The following is a 20,024-nucleotide window of genomic DNA, read 5'->3' on the forward strand; positions in this document are numbered from 1 at the left end:
TCCCAGAGTGTCTCATTCAGTAAACCTAGAGGGGCCCAAGAATCTATTCTCATGATCAGCCAAGTTTAGAAAATCACTATTCCACAAACAGATGCTTGGAGAACAGTTATTCAACTTAATTTGTATAAACACTCAAACATACTTACTTTTAAAAACATCTAAAATAATGAAATGAAAATTGTCCTGACATAAAAAGAAATGACTGGACACCCACTAGAGAAGTTATGGGATTTATTTACATTCAAGAACATCTTACTCATCTTAAAACACAACCAATAGCCTCCACCCCTAATTTCCCTTCTAACTATCACCCTATTTTTATTTTTAAAATAGACTACAGTTAGAAGGCAAAACAGTGGACACCTTGGCAAGCTAGGGGATGACTAGAAGGGCCATGAGGGCTTCCAGAGTGCCAAGTGCACTAGTTTGGTCAGTTTGTAAAAATTCACTTGTGATCTGTGCACTTTTCTGTATGTTCATTACATTTCAACTCCAAGTTAGAAAGACTGACTATTCGTTTTCTCTACTTTATTCCCGCCTCCCTTCACTACTCAAAGTACCTAAAACTGTTCTTCCCAAGGCCACCAATGGCCTCCAAGTTACTAAACTCCAATGGACATCTGGCATCTCGGCTGTACCCTCAAACTGGTGACCATTCCACCATGTTCAAACTCTCTCTTCCTTTGTTTCCAAGATTCTACTCTGGCTCCATTCTACAGGCTTTGTAGGGCACTCTCTCGGGCTCCTTTGGGGCCTTCTCTTCCTCTGCCCATCTCTCCGAGGTTGCTGCGTCTTAACCCTCTCCTCACTCCAGAGCAATTTCTGTTACATCTAAGTCTTTCACTCCCACCCTGTGCTATTCATGCCCAAATCCGTATTCCCAGCCCCAGCCTGTCCCTAAGCCTCAGGCGTGTATGATTAACTCCCATGGATATCTTCACCAGGTTTCTCCATTTCTACCTCATAATGAATTATCTTCCTCCAAAACCTCTTTCTTCCGAGTTTCCTCTCCCTCATTTAATGGTCCCACAAGCCCCACAGTCAAAAGACAATATCAAAGCAACTCTTTAATGAAACAATAATGGGCTTCAAAGACAATAAGGTGTGGTCGCTGCCTCCACAATCTAATAAAGCAGATAAACAAATAATCACACCAGCCGTGATAAGTGCACTAACAGACAAGGGACAGAAGTTCTAACACGGAAAAAGCAATAATGTACCACAACTGGAAATTCTGGGCAACAACTGCAGAGAGAAGGCAGAATCAACCATCAGAAAGTTGGCGCCTGCCTGCCTGCCCGCCGCCCTTTTTCCCTTCCTCCCTTCCTCCTTTTTCCTTAGCAGGGTCACCCAACAGCTCGATCTTAAGACTCAGTGCCACCAGGTACATCCTCTGTAAAGAGCAGGAACAAACGAAACCACAGGTTCGGAACATGAGAATGACTCCTACACACCACAGTCTTTTCAGCTACACCCATGAGTAGATACGATCTGTACATGGAGCAAACATAGGCAATCATGAACCATGGCGGCTGCATTAATGTTAAAAACATTCCCAATCAAAAAGTTCCCTTTTAATATCAAGGTCAGATGGGGTTTCAATGATAATCTACTCAAAATAGTTTGGTATGAAAAATTGCATAAATAAATCTAATGCTTTAATTATTGCTCTTTAGCTGTTGTATAACATAGCTGTCATATCACCTGCACATTAAAATGTGCAGCTGTTTCCAAAGTTATTGCAGAAGATCATTTTTATTTCTATTACTGTGGAAAATAAATGTATTTGGGGACATTTTAAAAATAAATGCACGATTATATGTTTTCCCCCAAAATGTTACACTGTTCTTTGATCTTCAATCAAACTTTCCTGCAATCATTTCCATCTGAAAGCATTTTTCATTTAAAAATAAAATGCTTTTAATCTGATTCTTTTCAGTTATTTAAGAGGTAAAAATCTAAAATGGATTTTTTTTTAAAGAGCTATGAAAACTGACAATGCTTTTGAGGTTATTCTTGTTCTAAAAAAAGAACATAAAACAACAAATAAACTGTGAAAGAATTTAGGGTAAAACAAAATGATGGAAAAAAATCAATAATTTTGCCCAAATCAGGTTACATTGCTGGCCTTAGTAATGTGTCATAAATTGAATTAAAAACGGAGAAACTAAATGAGTCCATAGTCTTGATACATTAAAAGAATATGTCCTCCTCCCAAAATGAGTGTCCAGTATAGTACCTATATTTTGTACAGCAATCCTTTCTAATCTGGTAGGCAACACACCAAACTGGTAACAGAGGCTTTCTCTGAGAAGGAGGTTAGAGGGAAGGAGGCAATGGAAACCTGACAATTAACTATACTGTTTTGACTTTTTACAAGGAAAAGTTATTTCAATATTACTTCTATAATTTTTAAATAGGTATTTTCTCACCTCACACCCCTTAGGACGGCCACAATCAAAAACACAGAAAACAACAAGTGTTGGTGAGGATATAGACAAACCGGAACCCTTATGCACGGTGGGTGGGAATGTAAAGTGCTGCAACCACTAAGGAAAACAGTATGGAGATTCCTCAAAAAAATTAAAAATAGAATTGCCATATGATCCAGCAATCCCATTTCTGGATATATGTCCAAAAGAATTGAAAGCAAGGCCTCAGGGACATATTTGCACACCCATGTCCATAGCAGCATTATTCACAATAGCCAAAAAGTGGAAGCAACCCAAGCGTCCACGGAAAGATGAATGGGTAAAGGAAATGTGGTGTATATACATGCAAGTGAGACAGGTTAGTTAGCATGTCGTTAGGTAGACACGGAGGTTCCTGGTGGAATAAACCAAAAAGCAGCCATATCCTGACACTCCAGGTTCTGGAATGTCCCCTCTTTCCAGGACAAAGGTATGAGAGCGCCTTGGGGTTAATAAATAATCTCAAATCCCTTTTCGCTGGACAAAGGGGCAGATCTGATAGATAGGACTGGGTTATTTCGTTAATCCCTTCAGGATGGGCAAACAGGACAAACCTGATAGATGAATTCCATTAGAAGGCTCCAGGCCCCTTCCCCAAGCAGGCAAGGGAAGGGACAAAAGTAAGAGCTTTTGCCTCAGTCACGGGGCACCCCCACTCGGGACCCCCTCCTGTTTGGGAGCTTTGACCCTTTGCTTTCAATAAACTATCCTCTTTTTAAAACTCTTTGCCTCTCCTGGGTCCGTGTTTCCATTCTTCGGTCTCACGAGACAGGATCCTGGCCCTCACTCACTCACTCACTCCAAAGGCCCCTACATCTTTTGGGGACTCCGAGAGAAATATTCCTACATCACAAGGAACAGCAGAACCTGTGGACAACCAGGCTAAGTGAAAAAGCCAATCACAAAAGACAAACACTGTATAATTTCGTTTACATGAGGTACTTAAAGTAGTCAAATTCATAGAAACAGGAAGTAGAAGGTGATTACCAGAAGCTGGGGGAAGGAGGAAATGGGGAGTTGTTTAATGGGTATAGAGTTTCAGTTTCGCAAGATGAAAAAACTCAGGAGGTCTTTTCCACATCAGTATGAATATATTTTACACTACCAAGCTGCACACTTAAAAATGATTAAGATGGTGAATTTTATGTTATGTGATTCTTTTATCACAACAAAAAATATATATGGAACTAAAAAAAATGGTTAAGATGGTAAAAAAGAAAAAAATCAATGCAGCCGGAAAGAAAAATAAACTACGCCTCCTCAAAAAATAATGTTTTTTCTTCAAAATAGTAACCTTGATAGAGCATATACTGAGTCAGAATCTACTGCAACTACTTATATAATTAATAAAGGAGCTTGCTTTTAACATGTGCTCTTATGGTTTCCATTTCTAAATGCCTTCAGGTCAAATTTTACGCTTATAAGAAAATCAGTCTCAATATATTTGAAATAAAAATGAGAAAAGCAGATAAGAAAATGACATTTGTTTTAAAAGCGGGGGAGGGAAGAAGTTTGTGAGTTTTTTTGAAAATGTCAAACTGAGGGTATATATCAGTATGTCCAGAAGAAGAGTCTGAAAAGATGTTAACAGTGGTTATCTATAGATGGTGGGATTAAGGGTGATTCTTTAGTATTATCTGTATTTCCTGAAGTTTTTACAGTGAATATTGATCTCTGTTGTAACAGAGAACAAAAAGGGCTGGCTCCTGAGGATATTCTAAAGAATTTGCCAGAAAGTATAAAGATAACTCCAAACATACAGGGACAAAATGTTTTGAACGGTGATATTTTTGGAATAAATATATTGATCAGTGACAGCGTGTTTGGAAGAAATAGACAGGATAATTAAATCTGCCCTCTAAAAGACTGTTTTGACGGGCACTCATTTGGATGTATACATTTGGGAGCACTTATACTTCAACGATAGAAACCACAATCATTTCAATCTGTTTCATAGTGAAGGGATTATGAAACCAATGTTTTAAGAATTCAGACTTTAACCAACAAAAAGGAAAACTCTTCCAACTATAACAAACACAGAACTATTTTATGACAAACTTTTAATTCTGTACTGGAGTAACTTATATTTCCTTGTTCTTCCTCACCCACTACAAACAGAATGCTCTGAAGAGATGACGAAAGAAGAAAACTGAGGCTGTTTTCAAGATTAATATTATTCTTTTCTTACAGAAAACCAACTTCTATTTTATCTTTGGAGGGCAGGATTCACCACAAAATTAGGTCAGCAAAGCAAAAAAACCTGTTTCATCTGTGATTGTTTCATTTCCTGCTCTTTAAAAATAGTTACCAGATTTTGTTAAATTCACACACAAAAATAATAAACTTGACTGATAAACAGGAAGAAAAACCTCAGGGCCAAAGAGTGATGAGATAATTGTTCCTTCAGGCAGGTTTTGAGTCATCTGGTTGGGATGTACTGGTTTCACAGACTTGGAACACAGATGACATATAATTTATCATGTTTCAAATTTATTTTGAACTTCCTCATGCAGACAGAAACTTACCACTGCTTACCTAAAACTCCAATACATACATACGTATATGTACATATACATATATATATGTATATGTACATATACATATATATATATGAGACAAAAACATGTATACACATTTTAAGGAAAAAACTGTATTAAAATTATAACACTTACTATGTGCCGATAACAAAACATGAATACAAGTCATGTGTATACGTTTTTTGGCACCCCCCAGTATATACCGGGGGTGCCAAAAAATGTATACAAGTAGACGCTTTGGTCAACGTTGCTCAAGCAGTAGTTCACCGTAATCAGAAGTGTCTGGACGCTGATGGTAACCACTTTGAGCACCTCTTGTCATTGCAGAAGTCAAATGTGATTTGTATTCATCTTTCATTATAGGTATATATTATTACAATTTTAATAGTTTTCCTTTCTTAAAACGTGTATACATTTTTTGACAGCCTCTGTATGTATGTGTGTGTATATATATATATATATATATATATATATATATATATATAATTTCTCTCTTAAATGGCATCCCAAGATCCATTCATTCTTTCCTGAGTTAAGAGAACATAGATAGCAAAAAATCACAGGGGAACATTTACTTCAAGACATGCCTTTCAAATGCTTCTATGTTTTTAAGCAATTAAAAAAACCCTACATTTTCTAAGAGGAAGAGCTATTCTGTCAAAGTACAGTCTATCTAGGCTTCATTTCCTAACAGACCACTGTGTGCACCGACCGTTTCCCAATAGGTTTCATTTCCTGATAGACGCTGTGTGCACAGAGAAAACCAAATTCACTGACGACAACTGCCTTCGACCTCATCTCAGTTAGTCATGAGCTTCTTCTTTAAGGAAAAGAAACTGCAAAATTCTTTCAGGGAAAAAAGTTATGTGCAAGGCTCAATTCAGCTATGATAAATCTGGAATCACAATAAAAATTTTTGCAAAAATAAGGAACAAAAACAAAAAAAGTCCATCAATATTTGGACTATACACAACAATTTTTAACAGTGTTCCCAAATGATGTGACTCCATAAACAGGCTGAGAGTCAATATTTGCCAAGTGAGGTAAGTAAACTTAGTGAGGACTTAGTAAACTTGTTGGAGTCCTCCTATCACTTTGTGCTTACTTACTCACTAGTTTAACCTATCTCATAATGCGACACACGAATCTACTTCTAATGCAAGAGGAGATTCATTTCAACGAGCACAAAGAAAAACAGGCTGATATTTCAAAAGGACTGACATTTGTGGGATGGGGAAAAAAGAAAAGTGAACCTTTATTATTTTCACTGCATTGCCCTCCTAGGGAGAGCCAGTTTTTTGTTTTGTTTTGTTTTTTGTTTTTCGTGTGTTTTTTTATAAGGAGGGCACAGCTCACAGTGGCCCATGCAGGATCGAACCGGTAACCTTGGTGTTACCAGCACCACGCTCTAACCAGCTGAGCTAACCGGCCGCCCCTATTATTTTCATATGTCCTATTTAAAAAGACCATTGAAAGGAACGAATAGGCAATCTGAAAAAAGGGGACCACTGGGTACCCCTCCCAACTAAAGCAATGAACATGCACTTGTGAATCTATCTCTAGCTCCACCAAGGGTTCCTTATCCTCACTCAATCAAAGACATCCTTAAGTTGGAGCCAGCGTGGGCTTTGAATAAACATACACCTTGTCGCTTCAAAGAGTCACAAAGAAGTCGGAAAACAAAGGGTGACTGTATTTAAAGTGCCTTTAAAACAATATTCATTCAAAATACAATTGTACCATCTGTAATGCTATTATCATGAAAATACAGCTTAATATTCAAAGTTACAGGCTCTTAAGCATATTAAAAACCCTATAACCCTTGCTCTAAATTCTGGTTTCTACAAGTTTTAGTGTACACTGAAGATGAGTTTTAAAACCCATTAATTACATTAAGAAACTGGCACCGTTCAAGCTTTCTAATAAAACTGGCATGAGGCCATGCACAAATTAAGAAACCTCAGCAAAAATAAAAAACAACTTCCAAATTCTAAAATACATCTTTAGACTGAGATTTTTTTTCCCCCCTGAAAGTATCCACATAGTTTCATGCTGTATGCATTAACCCTAAAATTCCACTTAAGCACTATTGCAGAAAATCATCTGATGCAAACTCCTGTAATTCCTTCATTTAAAAAAATCTTTTGGTAGTTTCCTGTCATATTATAAATAACGCTCTAGTTTTTGAAACAGATACATATCTTTGCTATAGTGATTTCTATGCATCTAATTACTTGCAGTAATTTTACATGTACCATACAAACAAATACCAAAGTTCATTCCTAGCCTCTAAGAAGCTTCAGTTTAGTCTAGAAAGGACACGGGTGTGGAGCACATATACATACGGATTATAAATTAAACCTTCATATCATGAAAGTCTGTAAACATGCATAAGCCTCATGGGGTAATAAATTCATATATCATAAATGTCTAGCTCATTACCTGCTGTTCTCCATTTTATCTCTGCCTCTCATGCTTTTAAGGTATAATTCATCTACTGCTTCCTTCTCCTCTTCCAGTGTCAGCTGCACATGAGAGGCTACGTGCATTTTAGAAGTAGACGGAAGAATGTTACAGTGGCCTAAGCAGAATTCAGTTCTGAATGAGAAGTGAATTTATCCAAGTTTGATCTACTTTCCGCAGTCCTAAATCCACAGTGCTAACCTGAAATTCTAGATCACTTCAGTGGATAGATGTGAGGCAGACGACACTGAAAACACTTCATATTCATATCGTGCTTGGTAGTTTACTGTGCTTTCCACATACGTTATCACATTTGAACCTCCCACCGATCCTGTGCAACATGGATGAGCATATGACTGCCCCCACCGTACCCTGATAAGGGGACTCCAAGAGATGAAGAAACCTCACCGAGGTCACTCAGCCAGAAACCAGAAACACTACAGCTACAAGCAGAGCCTGTGCTTTCTGAGCGCGCCCAGCGGTGCGGGGCAGTATTTTCTTCTTTGTGACCTACCTACCCCAACATCTCTGAAGAGTAAGAAAGGGGGAAAAAATACACTAATTCTGCACATAAATATGTATTTATGTGAGTAAAAACCTATTCACTATAATTCCTTCAGAAGAATTCCCTCAGAGATGCTTACATTGTAAGGAAAAAAAAATATTATCTTTCAAAATATGTAGCATTTAAAATAATCAAGTAAAATAAAGTTACAGTACTTCTTTTCCAATTTACAGAGGATTTTCCTTTTCCATTTGGCAGTGTAATTCTCCTGTTTGTACTAGTAACATATTATTCATGATAAAATTAATTTCAGAAACTGAGACAGGCAATAAGGGCATTACATCAAGAGCAAACAGCCCCAGAGACTATGTGACATAATAATGCTCTGTAGTCAAGGATACAGTCACAGTCACCTAGGAGCTTCTGAGCGCTGACTTCTGAGTACAGGTCACGTCTCCGTCCTTCAGGAAGGAACGGATACAGACCAGCTTTCACTGAGGCACCTTCTCACCCTCGAGGCATCCGATGCTTCTCCCATCTCCTGCCCACACCTCATGAAAACTCCATGCCCTTGGGTTCCATGACAACTGATGATCACCTCTGAATTCCACAATTATTTCAACAAGCCCAACCACGTAAAAATCAAATGATCATCTCCCCCCAAATCAAACTTGGCCTTCTCCCACTTTCCCATCTCAATGAATGGTTCTAACTGCCACTGAATTTCCCAAGCCAAAAGCCTGGGCGGCATCCTTGAATTCTCCCTCGTCTGCCACATCGTCAACAACCAAGTTTGGAAACGAAAATTTCTTGGAGAAAGCCCCGAGAATGTGCACCACCATAATACTCCCGTAGCAGCCTCCTTCCTACAAGAGGCCAACTATGAGTTACTACTAACGGCTCACACTTATCGAGACTTACTTTGTGCTAAGCTTTAGGCCTGAGTTAATGTAACCCACACAACAATTTCAGGTTGGTGCTAGTCTTAACATTGCGCTGAACAGTGTCACTTCTGTGTCCTTGCATGTGCTCTTCTGCTCTACTTGGCAGGAAGGCCCCTTCTAGCTGGTGTGCCCAGCTTCCAAGGTCAGCGCCAGCAGTCTCCCCCAGTCTCCTGATGCCCCCTGCTGGTGCTCATTCTTCCAAGTGGGTAAGTGGCTCTCAAGGTTGGCTGCAAGCTCTAAAACTGGATGCCTAGAATCCAACCATAGAGATTCTGCCGGCAGCCTGGGCATCGAGACTTGCCAAGCTCCCCAGGGGGATGCTAATGTGCAGTCCAGGTTGAGATCCACTGCTCCATCTATATTCTCCAGCTTTTCCACTAGAGCCCTTAATGCCACTGCATCGGAATAGGCTGTTTATGTCGGTGCTGCTAACAGCACTGTGAGCTCCTGCAATGGAAGTTTCACAGTCACCTGGGGAGCTTTTTCAAAACTAGAGGTTCCTGGGGCAGCCGCTTAGCTCAGTTGGTTAGAGAGCAGTGCTCCTAACACCAAGGTCGCCAGTTCGATTCCCACATGGGCCAGCGAGCTGGGCCCTCCACAACTAGATTGAAAACAATAACTTGAAGCTGAGCTGCACCCTCCACAACCAGACTGAAAAAAAACAAATACGACTTGACTTGGAGCTGATGGGTCCTGGAAAAACACAACTCTTCCCCAATATTCCCCAATAAAAAATTAAAAAAGAAACAACTAGTAGTTCCTGGACCTCACTTATAACTAAATCTTATCTGTGGCTAGGGCCCTGGAAATTATTTGTCATATTTGGGGACTCTCTCCTAGGTAAAAACTGGGTCTTTTCATTTGTACCCGTCAGGTTACAGCACATGATAACCATTTGTGTAATGAATGAAATCTACTACTGTGAATCTGGGGACCGGGTGTATGTATTCAGCATTCAAGCTTTCTGAATCAGTACAGAAAAGCTGCTTCCTATCATCTACTGAAGGACACTTTGGTTGTTTCCATGTCTTGGCCACTGTAAATAATGCTGCAATGAACATCAGAGTACATATACCTTTATGGATAAATGTTCACCCCAATAAATTTAATAATAATAAAAAAATAGAATAAATTCAAGGAACTAGGGAAAAAAGAAAAGAAAGAAAAGCTGCTTCCTGCGATAGAATGCAAATATTGGGCAGCTTTTCACGTGTTTTTTAATCCACTAGTGCCCCCTACTGACCTGAAGATGAATAGCTAAAACAATGCTTAACAGTTGAAATGTTTTAATTGTATATATGCACATAAGTAATCACACACACTGTACTTTCTCTACCGACACCTATACTATCAACTCCTTTGCCCTCCAGTCCTAGGTGACCCAAGCTGATAACTCTGACATCCAGATCAATCCTACCATCTGCTCTGTCCCCGCTCCTGGACTGCAATCATGACAGACCTGCCCTAGCAGCTCTCAGCAGAGCCCTCAAAGCCTCTCTTATCTTGTTTTGTTCCTGGGTCAGTGCCTCTTCCAAATTCCACCACGCTCAGAAAATCACTCACCTTGAAAACACGAGAAACCATTCATCTACCCATTTACCTCAGTTCTTGCTATTCAAAGTATGATGGGGGACCAGCAGACCTATATCACCCAGGAACTTGTTAAAAAATGGAGAATCAGGGGGCGGCCAGTTAGCTCAGTTGGTTAGAGCGCGGTGCTCTTAACAACAAGGTTGCCGGTTCAATCCCCGCCATGGGCCACTGTGAGCTGTGCCCTCCACAACGAGACTGAAACAACTACTTGACTTGGAGCTGATGGGTCCTGGAAAAACACACTTAAATAAATAAAGAAGATTTTTTTAAAATGGAGAATCTGAGGCCCTACCCCAGATCTACAGTATCAGAAACTGCATTTTAACAAGAGTTGCATGCACACTAAAAGTTTGAGAAGCACTAGTTCTCAATGACTAGACCTAACACTGCCATTTTATGACTAATATTTTTAAGTAACTCTTTTGCTATCTTGAAATAAAATTCATCACCCAGTTACATACATAAGTCCCCAAAAACAGAGACCAGTAGACTGATTTGATGGTAACATAATGGAGAAAAAGGAAAGATCTGTAAGAATTATATATTTCAGCATATAAATGTCCAACACCACTAAATTAAAGATGTCAATGACAACCCGAGTTTCCAAAGTGTACTCCAATGGGTGATACCATCCAGATGAAAACCACTGGTCTACAATCACTCCCATCCTTCTTGCTTCTCACAGGAGGGAGGGGTTCTCTTGTAAAAGTTCCCTTTCCACATTCCTTCATAGGCCATAAACACTGCCAAATCTTGACTGCTGCAACCAGCACAAAACAACTCTAGAATCTTGCCCCGACACGTCCTTCCACTTAGCATAGTCTCTCTTTTTCCCTTGACAGTCAAGCTTATCAAGCGCCATTGTGTGCATTTACATCTCAGTCACCAACCACACTAACCTAGCTCTCACTTCCATCAGTAAACCGGTATGTATCATGGAAGCTTTTCAAATTGCCCAAATCAATGATCACTTCTCCAAATTCATCTAACTCATCTTTCTGCAATGGACATTCTTGGTTGCACATCCAGTCTCCACTCCCCCACTGTGTTCATTATTTCATTTCTCTCCCATGCGATTAGGGTAAAGTGACAAGATCTGGAGCTGCTCCTGTCTAAGCCAATCAGAGCACGGCATTCCCGCCACTCACTACTGGGTCAGGGGCAGATACCTGACCTAAGTTATGGTCAAGGAACATCATAATCCAAGCATGGGAGTGCTGTCCTCTCCCTTTCTCTTGCTTTAGTGAATGGAAAGCATGTGTTACAGGCAGTCATCCTGCAACCATAGGGGAACCGATCTTACTGTTGAAACCCAAGGAAAGAGACTGGGTCCTGATGGCATTGCTGATGCACAGGAATCCACTCTTCCTCTGGCCCTTGAGGTATAATTTTCCTTACTATTTAAGCTAGTGGGTTTTCCCAGCTGAAAGCATCCTAACATAGCCTGCCCTTCTTGAAACTTTCCTCCCTTGATTTTCTAAACATCACTCTTTTGTGCTTTTACCTCTACTTCTCAAAAGTTGCTTCTCGAACACCTCTGGCCTTCCCTCTCCCTCTGCTTACTCCTTACATTTTGGTGTTCTCCGAGGTTTCTTGGGATCTTTTCTATTCAAACGACATGTTAGAATCCCTTCAGCTCACTCTCTTTCCCTTGACACAGCAGAACTGAGTTACTGGCACTTCCTCCAATGGAGAAGTGGTGCTGACGTTCCCTAGCTCATCCACCTCAGGAACTCCTGTCTTTCACAACTCAATTGAAATGCCTTCTCTGTGACGCCTCCCTTGAAGTTGCCACGGGTTCCTTGCCTTTTTCGTGCCACGGACCTCTTCAACAGTCTTGTGAGCCCTATGGACCCCTCAAAATAATGCTTCTAATTGCATAAAATACCAATTATGTTGCAATAGTTATATTTTTTAAATCCGAAATCCAATAGTAATACGTATGTGCTTCTTTATTAGCTTATTAAATAAAAAGATCTAACAGTGAGTCCTATAACTACTATAATGTTGAAGTAGTGATGAACATAAATGACATTTTGAGATCTGTAACACCTGTGACTTGCGTTGGTCCTGTGACTTCTATTGGTGACAGGTACTGCTAATACTACTCTGATTTGTTGCTGTAGATGAAATGAATGGCTCCCAGTGGACCACACCTCCTCCTATTCATGCTCTGGTGTAGTCCCCCACCATATTGACACTGGGCTTAGCCATGTGACTTGCTTTGACATCAGCAAATGCGATGCAAAGATAAGTTTGCACATTGGGACTTGCCCTCTTGGAACCCAGTAACCACATGAGGAAGCCCAAGCTAGGCACATTGAGGGGTACCACACATGGGAGCAAGACAACCTTGTCGTGTGGCCAGCCACCAGCTGAATTCAGCCATTGGGGGATGCCAGCAGAACTGCCCAGCCAACCGGTAGATGGTGAGAATAAATCATTGTTGTTTTAAGGCACTGGCTTGCAGCGGTTCGTTCTCCAGCAATCGATAACTGAGACAGTTCCCTACATTCAGAACTGAAGGAATTGCTAAATTTCAGTTGGAGGTTGGTGAAAATAAAGATATTTTTTCCACCGGGGACTCCCTGGATTCTATCCAGACACTTTAAGACGCTGAGGACCACAGGTTAAAAACCCCTGGTTAGGCGGCGGCCGGTTAGCTCAGTTGGTTAGAGCACAGTGGTTTTAACAAGGCTGCAGGTTCGATCTCCACATGGGCCACTGTGAGCTGCGCCCTCCACAACTAGATTGAAATAACTATGTGACTTGGAGCTGATGGGTCCTGGAAAAACACACTTAAATAAATAAAGTTAAAAAAAAAAAGCTGGTTAAGCAGAGTAGGTCTGGCTCTCCTTTTTACCACTTTTTACATTGCTGATACCCATGTAAACTGATCACAGCATATCCTTTGTCACTGCAACCTTAACACTGAGCTGGGTTCCTAGTAGCACATAATAGGTGTTCAACACAAATTAATCAAACAAATACAAGTTGCTTATGGGATCTGTCATCCTGACTAAACTGAGCAGAAAACAAAAGCAAATGCTTATAGTATTTCTGTGTGCCAGAGCCCCTTCCAAGTGCTTTACACATACTAACTTATTTATTCCTTATAACAATCCTATGAGGTAGATGTTATTTGCCCAATTTCACCAATAGGAAAACAGGCACAGAAAAGTTAAGTGACCTGCCCAAGGTCACACCGCTAGGGCTGGAAGGCAAAATCCATGTTCTGATTTTACAGCCTGTACTAAAATACGCCCAAAGTACATTGCAGGAGCACAATACAACTAAAAAGTACAGTTTTGAAATTTCATTAGCATTATTTTATGGGTGCTATGTTTCTTAAAGACAATTTTGTACTCTAATTTCTGGTAGCTTGTGATTTGTTTTTCATGATAGAAACTATCATTTACTTTTTTAAAAGTAGAATAGCTTCACGTTAAAATGCAGGTTTTCAAACAAAGTCTTCACTGTACAAGTCAATTTCTTTCAAAGGACACAAACTCATAAAATGTAAAAAAGGGGGTCGACTTGTCAATACTAAATAATGCTCGCTGAGGAGGGGAGCAAAGCTCCAGCTTCCCCCCTCACCTAGCCACTCCTATACCAGCCTCCCCCACATCCTGCAGTAGCTTCTCAGAGAACGGCCCTCCCCCATTCACATACTTGGTTCTGAAACCTGACCCTGCCAGGCAACCAAAGCCTAACCCCGCAGTGCCCGGAGCTAGCCTCACCCTACCCATAAGCCCAAGAGGGCACCAGCTGAGGAGGGGGTGAATACTTTGGGGGGCCACTTTAATGTTTCAAAGTGTTTTATTCACGAGAGCATGACCCAAATGGCAGCACCCACCCACCCCGGAGTCTCACCCCTCCGCCCGGCAGCCGCTGGCTTCAAGCGGACAGGTGAATGAACCGCGGCGCCGGGACGCAGCCAGCCCGGAGGCGGGAAAAGCCTCGGGGTGAGCAGGGCCTGGCCCCCAGAGAGGCCCACGAGAGCGCGGGAAGGGTTCCGGGAGGCCGGGAGGGGGCGGCGACAGCTGTGACCCGGCTTCACGCTCTCACCTTGAACATGTCGCTGGCAACGGCGGCTCCGGCGGGGTCACCCAGCCTCGGCCCCGCCCACTACAGAGAGGCGGCTACGGCGGCCGGGTAGGGCCCTGATTCCTCCGAACGCAAGTGGGCCGCGGAGTGGGTGATGGTGGTACAGCCAAGTCGACCCCGCGAAGGCTCAGTTCGGAAGCCTGAGCTGGAAGCGACGTCGCTAAGCTGCAGCGCGTCGCGCCTCACGCGGCGGGCGGACTCAAGCCCCGCCTCCCAGAGGCTCCGCCCCTGCGCCGGCGGTTGCTAGGCGGCTGGAAAGCGCCAGCTCAAGTGTGGGCGGCACACTGGGGCGCGAGAAGGGAGGCGCCGCGCGCCGCGCGGCTCTGGGAATCGGCTTTCGCTGCGGTGATTGGGCGCCCGGCGGCGTGGGCTGGGAATCCTGTGCGCGGAGGTTGCCGGGCGGGGGCGCTCGGAGGGCCTCCGGCGTCTTCGAAAGCCCGGCAGGCCGAAACGGCTGACCTCGGGGGCCTGGATTTACCTCACAAAAGGTTTTCAGATTTTTTGTTTTTTTACCATGGGCTGGACGTTTCTGAGATTTTAAATTTAAACTACTTGGCCACATCATTTAGTCTCGAAAGGACCTGACCTTACCCCTCCCCCCCCACTGGGAATCAAATGTTTGTCCCTTAATACTAGAAGAAATAAGTAATAATGACAATAACTATCTTATTAACAAGAATAGCAAGCTCTAACACAGCGTTTACTATATGCCTAGCTCTGTTCTAAGCTTCTTAAACATATCTAATCTTTCCAATAACCCAAGTAGGTGGGCACGATTATTATTCCTAATCTATTAGATGTGGAAACTGAGGCACAAAGAAGTAATTTGTACAAGGCCCCACAGAGGAAAAGTGAGAAGCCAGGATCCAAACCTAGGTAGTCTACCTTTAAAGCCTGTGATAGGGGTGTGTTCATATTTCATTCTGTATTATGGGATTACATAGAAAGTGTAAACCCATCCAGGCCGGCATCCAGAAGATTTGGGGGGAGTTGTGTGGTGGCATGTCACTGCCCTCCAGGCAAAGACCACTAGGAGCACCAATGTAATTGAATAAGTTGGGTTTATTTCTCATTGATGTGGGGAAAACAAACACCTTGGTAAACAGCAGGGCATCTCAGTAAGAGGGTGTCAGAAAGATTTATTATAGGATTTGGGCTTTGGTTGGGTAATTTGGAGACGAGTTCCAGGAAGCAGGGCTTTTGCTCTGGATTGGGTGCGGTTAGGACGCCAGGGTAACACCAAAGCCTAACTGTGAGTGCCAGGCCAGCTCCTAGACATTAAGGGCTCCTTTTCTCCTTCTCAAGTGAATTGTGTATTCCAAGCCATCCCCCATCCACATCTCTAACAAAAAATATTGAGAAGGCTCTGCATTAGTAATGGAATGTCATATGTATATAAAAATGAAGTATAGTGATAAATTAGGGCAGTAGTTCTTAATTCAGGGGGTACATGAACTTGGATGGGGAAAATATTACAGCTTTATTTTCACTAACCTCTAACTGAACTTTAGCATTTCTTTCAATTATAGAATAGGCAAAAAACCAAAGTAATACCAGCAGTACCTGTGACTTTGCCATCAATAAAAAGCACAGATATTTTCACATCATGTTATAGTCATGGCAGATTTTTTGAAATATCATTTCTACTCATTACCACTTCACAAGTACAGTAGTTATTAGAGCTCTTGTTTAATGCATAAAGAAGACTCATTTATATAATTTTGTTTTTGAAAATACTGCAACAATGATTTCCATATAATTGAAGCTCTTTGTAATCCTATATATGTTATGCATTTTTAAAAACCTAGTTCTTGGAAGGAGTCTGTCCATAGGGGTACATGGCACCAAAAGAAAAGATGAAGAGCCCCTGGTTTAGTAGAAGAATCTAAACAGTGACTAAGAATTTGGGAACTGCACCCAAATTGGAGTAAAGCATCAAAGGATAGAAAATCAGAGGTGGAATCAGATCATTTAGTACACACCCTCTCACTTTACCAAGGTGGGAACTGAGCTATGGAGAGGTTAAGGGATTTGCCCAAAGTCTCACAGCTATTCCATGATGAAACCAGGGTGGAAAAGTTTTAGATGAGCGTGTAAAAACCCTTCACTCTGCTAGGCATTGGGGATTCCATCGTTAGCAAGCTGCCTCCTGCCCTCAATGAGCTTGTTGGGGTGACAGCCAAGAAAACAAATTATGGTGCAACATAAGAAGTACTGTAAGAGAAAAAACATACAGTATTATGGGACCTCGGAGACAGGAGTGAGCTGTTCTGTAAACAAGGTGAAAACTTCAAAGAAGAGGCATTCATTAGCTAGGGTCTTCAAGGGTGAATCGATGTTTCCTGGTGGCAGGGAAGTCATTCCAAGTAGAGGATAGGACATGATCAGTGGCCCAGAGTTGTAAAACATTGATTGATTTTGGCAAGAAGTTCCTGTTCTCCCAGAGTGTAGACAGGAATGTTGGTGTGAGTTGGTATTTTGAGATTTGAAAGAGAAGGGAACTAGATTGTGAAGAGTTGAATGCCATTCTAAGGAGTCTGGATTTCAGCTTGGAGGAAATGAGGTGTCCCTGAAAGATTTTAAATTGGAGAGCGATAAGGCTGGATTATTACTCTAAAAAGTGAAGTCCAGCTGCATTGTGCAGGATGAATAGGAGGACAAAAGAGCTTGGAGACAGGGAGACCAGTAAGAAGGCGATGGATGGATCCACTTTTCTTTCCCATATTCTTCATAATATTTTGGGGACACAAAGACTGTAAACATTGAGAGATCCACGAGGCCTTCCTTTTTAAGAGGTTCTGGAATTAGTGCAACAATCATATGACACTTGAGTCTCATCCAAAGTAACAATATAGATTATGATCTCAAATCCTTAATTTATGTACTTTCAGAGTACTTCATTGTTAAGGAAAATGAATCCTTCCTCAAAGGCACCAGTTACTGGTGTTCAAAAATCCAATAATCCTGTGCTCTCTTCAGCGGCACATACACAAAAATCCAATAAGCCACGCTTGGGAAAAGGCTGCAAAGTACGTTTCTCAGATAACGTAAAGACAAAGGCAGTACCACCGTAAGTAGCCATCATTTGCCTTGTATCATTTTCTACAACTGAACCGTTTCCATACCATATTGACCCAGTAACATCAAGCACTTGTTTTGTAAATTAGAGGGTTTTTTTGTATGTTTTAAAATTACTTTTGAATTGAATAATTATTATAATTATAGTATTTCTTAATTTACAAAGCATGTTAACACGCATCTCTTTGATCCTGACACAACCCTGTGAAGCAGTCTTATTATTACTATGTTTTATAAGTGAGAAGCAGCAACTGGGAGAAGGTAAGTGGTTTGCAGAAGGTTAAACAGCTAATAAATGTCATCGGCACGGAGTCAAAGGTTTGTTTCCATACTCCAAGACTTTTCTACTCCACACCTTGTAGTCTGCATTTTGCCAGCCAACAGCGACATGATACAGGAGGACCTCGCTTTGCATGTAGCCCTGTGACCGGTAATGATGGGATTGGAGGGTTTGGGAGAGGGAGATCCCTACAACCTGCCAGTGCTGGGACATGATCACAAAATAATTCTCTGACCTGACTGGGATGAACCTGGTTCAAGCAAAGATCAGGGAAGGGAGTTTTTTTTTCAAGAGCATGGCCAGCTGCTCCCAGAAGAGAATTGGGCCCATAACTTCTACAATTCCACATTCTATTTTCTTAGCACTTGAACAAGTTGGACAGTGTTTTTAAGAATTAACTATAACAGAATCATTTTAGGTCATGGATGTTTTTAGAAAGCAAGTTTGTCTCACACTTTTTTATTTATGATATATATGCCTTTTGATGATACAGTTTTAGCCAGGATGGTTTTTTAATCTCAAGGAAAAGATTCTCAAGTATTTCATATCCTCAGTTTAACTAGATTCTGCAAGTGACCAGTTCCAATTTCCACATCCAAATGTTCCTCATTATGTCAGTCTTAGGGTGGGGGGTGGGGAGGTACAAAAGGAGGAAGCATAAATTCAGAGTTCCCCAAGATTTTAGGAAAATGAAAACGACGACCTCACAAATCTTAACCTCTTATTTTCCTTTCAGAACTCGTGAAGATATTTCAGCTCTAACGATACAGAGAGCTTGGGTGTCTCATCTGAACAAAACAACATTTCAACTCCTAAAGCGAACAGTTTGTGCAGCAGTATGTATTTTGCTTTTTGTTTTCTCTGACAGATTTAATTACTTATCAAGCTAAAAGATCTGTTAAGTCAAGATAGAATATATAACCTTTTTTTCTCTCCTATTTAAATCTAATATTATTGCGTGGGGTTCTGGGATTGCTTCTTTGATTAGCCCTAAATGACTATTTCTGGACTTGTTTTTAACATAGGTGACTATTATTTCTTTTTCTGAAACCAATATGATGTTTCTTAAAATTTCAGTTTCTTATTTAAAGATGTGAGACAGTGATCTTCCAACAGTAAAAATTTCTGAATTAAAAGTGCCCTTACCTTCCACCCGGCAGTTTCACTTCTAGGAATCTATTGTACAATATATGTACAATTTCATCGCAGTATTGCTTGTAGCAGCAAAAAAAGTAAACTATATAATGTCCATCAATAAGATGCTGGTTAAAGAAGTATTGGTGCTTTCATAGTGTTAAACCTTGAAGCCTTGCATATGGTTCTGCAGTAGAAAGATAGCTAAGATATTGTGTTAGTGAAAAAGGCAAGTGCAGAGCAATATGAGTAATGTGGTCCTATTTGAATAAAAAGAAAAATGTGTATCTCCCACTCCCCGCAAAAAACAACTCTGGCAACCCTGGCAGAGTATTAATCCTTCCTTCATATAACACCAGATATTCTCCTAATAAAGTCAGCCATGATTACAGTAGTCTATAATTAGTAATAGTCACCTTAAGGGAATTTTAGCAGCTCTGAAAAAAATCATACAGTCTGAGCAATGTGTACACTTCATCTGACCCACAGACCCATTTCTGATGTCAGTAAAAGCAGAATACCTCAGAGAAAACACACCCAAGTAAACTTGTGACATTGCAGATCCATTGTCCATTGTCTTCACATACAGAACTTGTATTTAAGTGTCATAATACTGGTTTTGTCATAATTTTAGTAACAGAAAATTAAGTCTTTTTTTCATCTGTTATCCTAATGCTTCAAGTTACTACCTCATATTGATAATGTTTTATCATTGTAAAAGCCCTTTGGCCTACATTTTTATGTGATTGTCATAGGCATAAAGGTTGGGCAGAGTCTCATGGGGGGAAAAGTGGGGGCTTTAGAGTCAAACAGATGTCAGTTTGAATCCTGGCTTCCCCGGTTACTACCTGTATGCCTTTGGATAAGTTTTGGTATTCCCAGAGCCTCAGCCCGCTCATTTGTAAAATGGGA

General features: G+C 41.0%; 2 protein-coding genes across 2 annotated transcripts in view; one reads left to right on the top strand and one right to left on the bottom strand.

Annotated features, from left to right (window-relative positions):
* APOO (apolipoprotein O) overlaps positions 1 to 14,839 on the bottom strand; it is a 53,926-nt gene extending 39,087 nt beyond the window's left edge. Inside the window, exon 1 of the mRNA XM_019713813.3 lies at positions 14,582 to 14,839. Within this exon, the coding sequence (XP_019569372.1) occupies positions 14,582 to 14,590 (9 nt within the window). The 5' untranslated portion in view covers positions 14,591 to 14,839. The remainder of the gene's footprint in view (positions 1 to 14,581) is intronic.
* The window catches only part of C18HXorf58 (chromosome 18 CXorf58 homolog), a 49,202-nt gene continuing 43,766 nt past the window's right edge, over positions 14,589 to 20,024 (top strand). Inside the window, exons 1-3 of the mRNA XM_074324084.2 lie at positions 14,589 to 14,668; positions 14,770 to 15,108; positions 18,715 to 18,814. Coding sequence (XP_074180185.2) covers positions 14,589 to 14,668; positions 14,770 to 15,108; positions 18,715 to 18,814 — 519 coding nt within the window. The remainder of the gene's footprint in view (positions 14,669 to 14,769; positions 15,109 to 18,714; positions 18,815 to 20,024) is intronic.

Source organism: Rhinolophus sinicus, chromosome 18 (assembly GCF_057876585.1).
Source record: "Rhinolophus sinicus isolate RSI-liver-muscle chromosome 18, RSI-T2T, whole genome shotgun sequence".
Taxonomy (NCBI): Eukaryota; Metazoa; Chordata; class Mammalia; order Chiroptera; family Rhinolophidae; genus Rhinolophus; species Rhinolophus sinicus.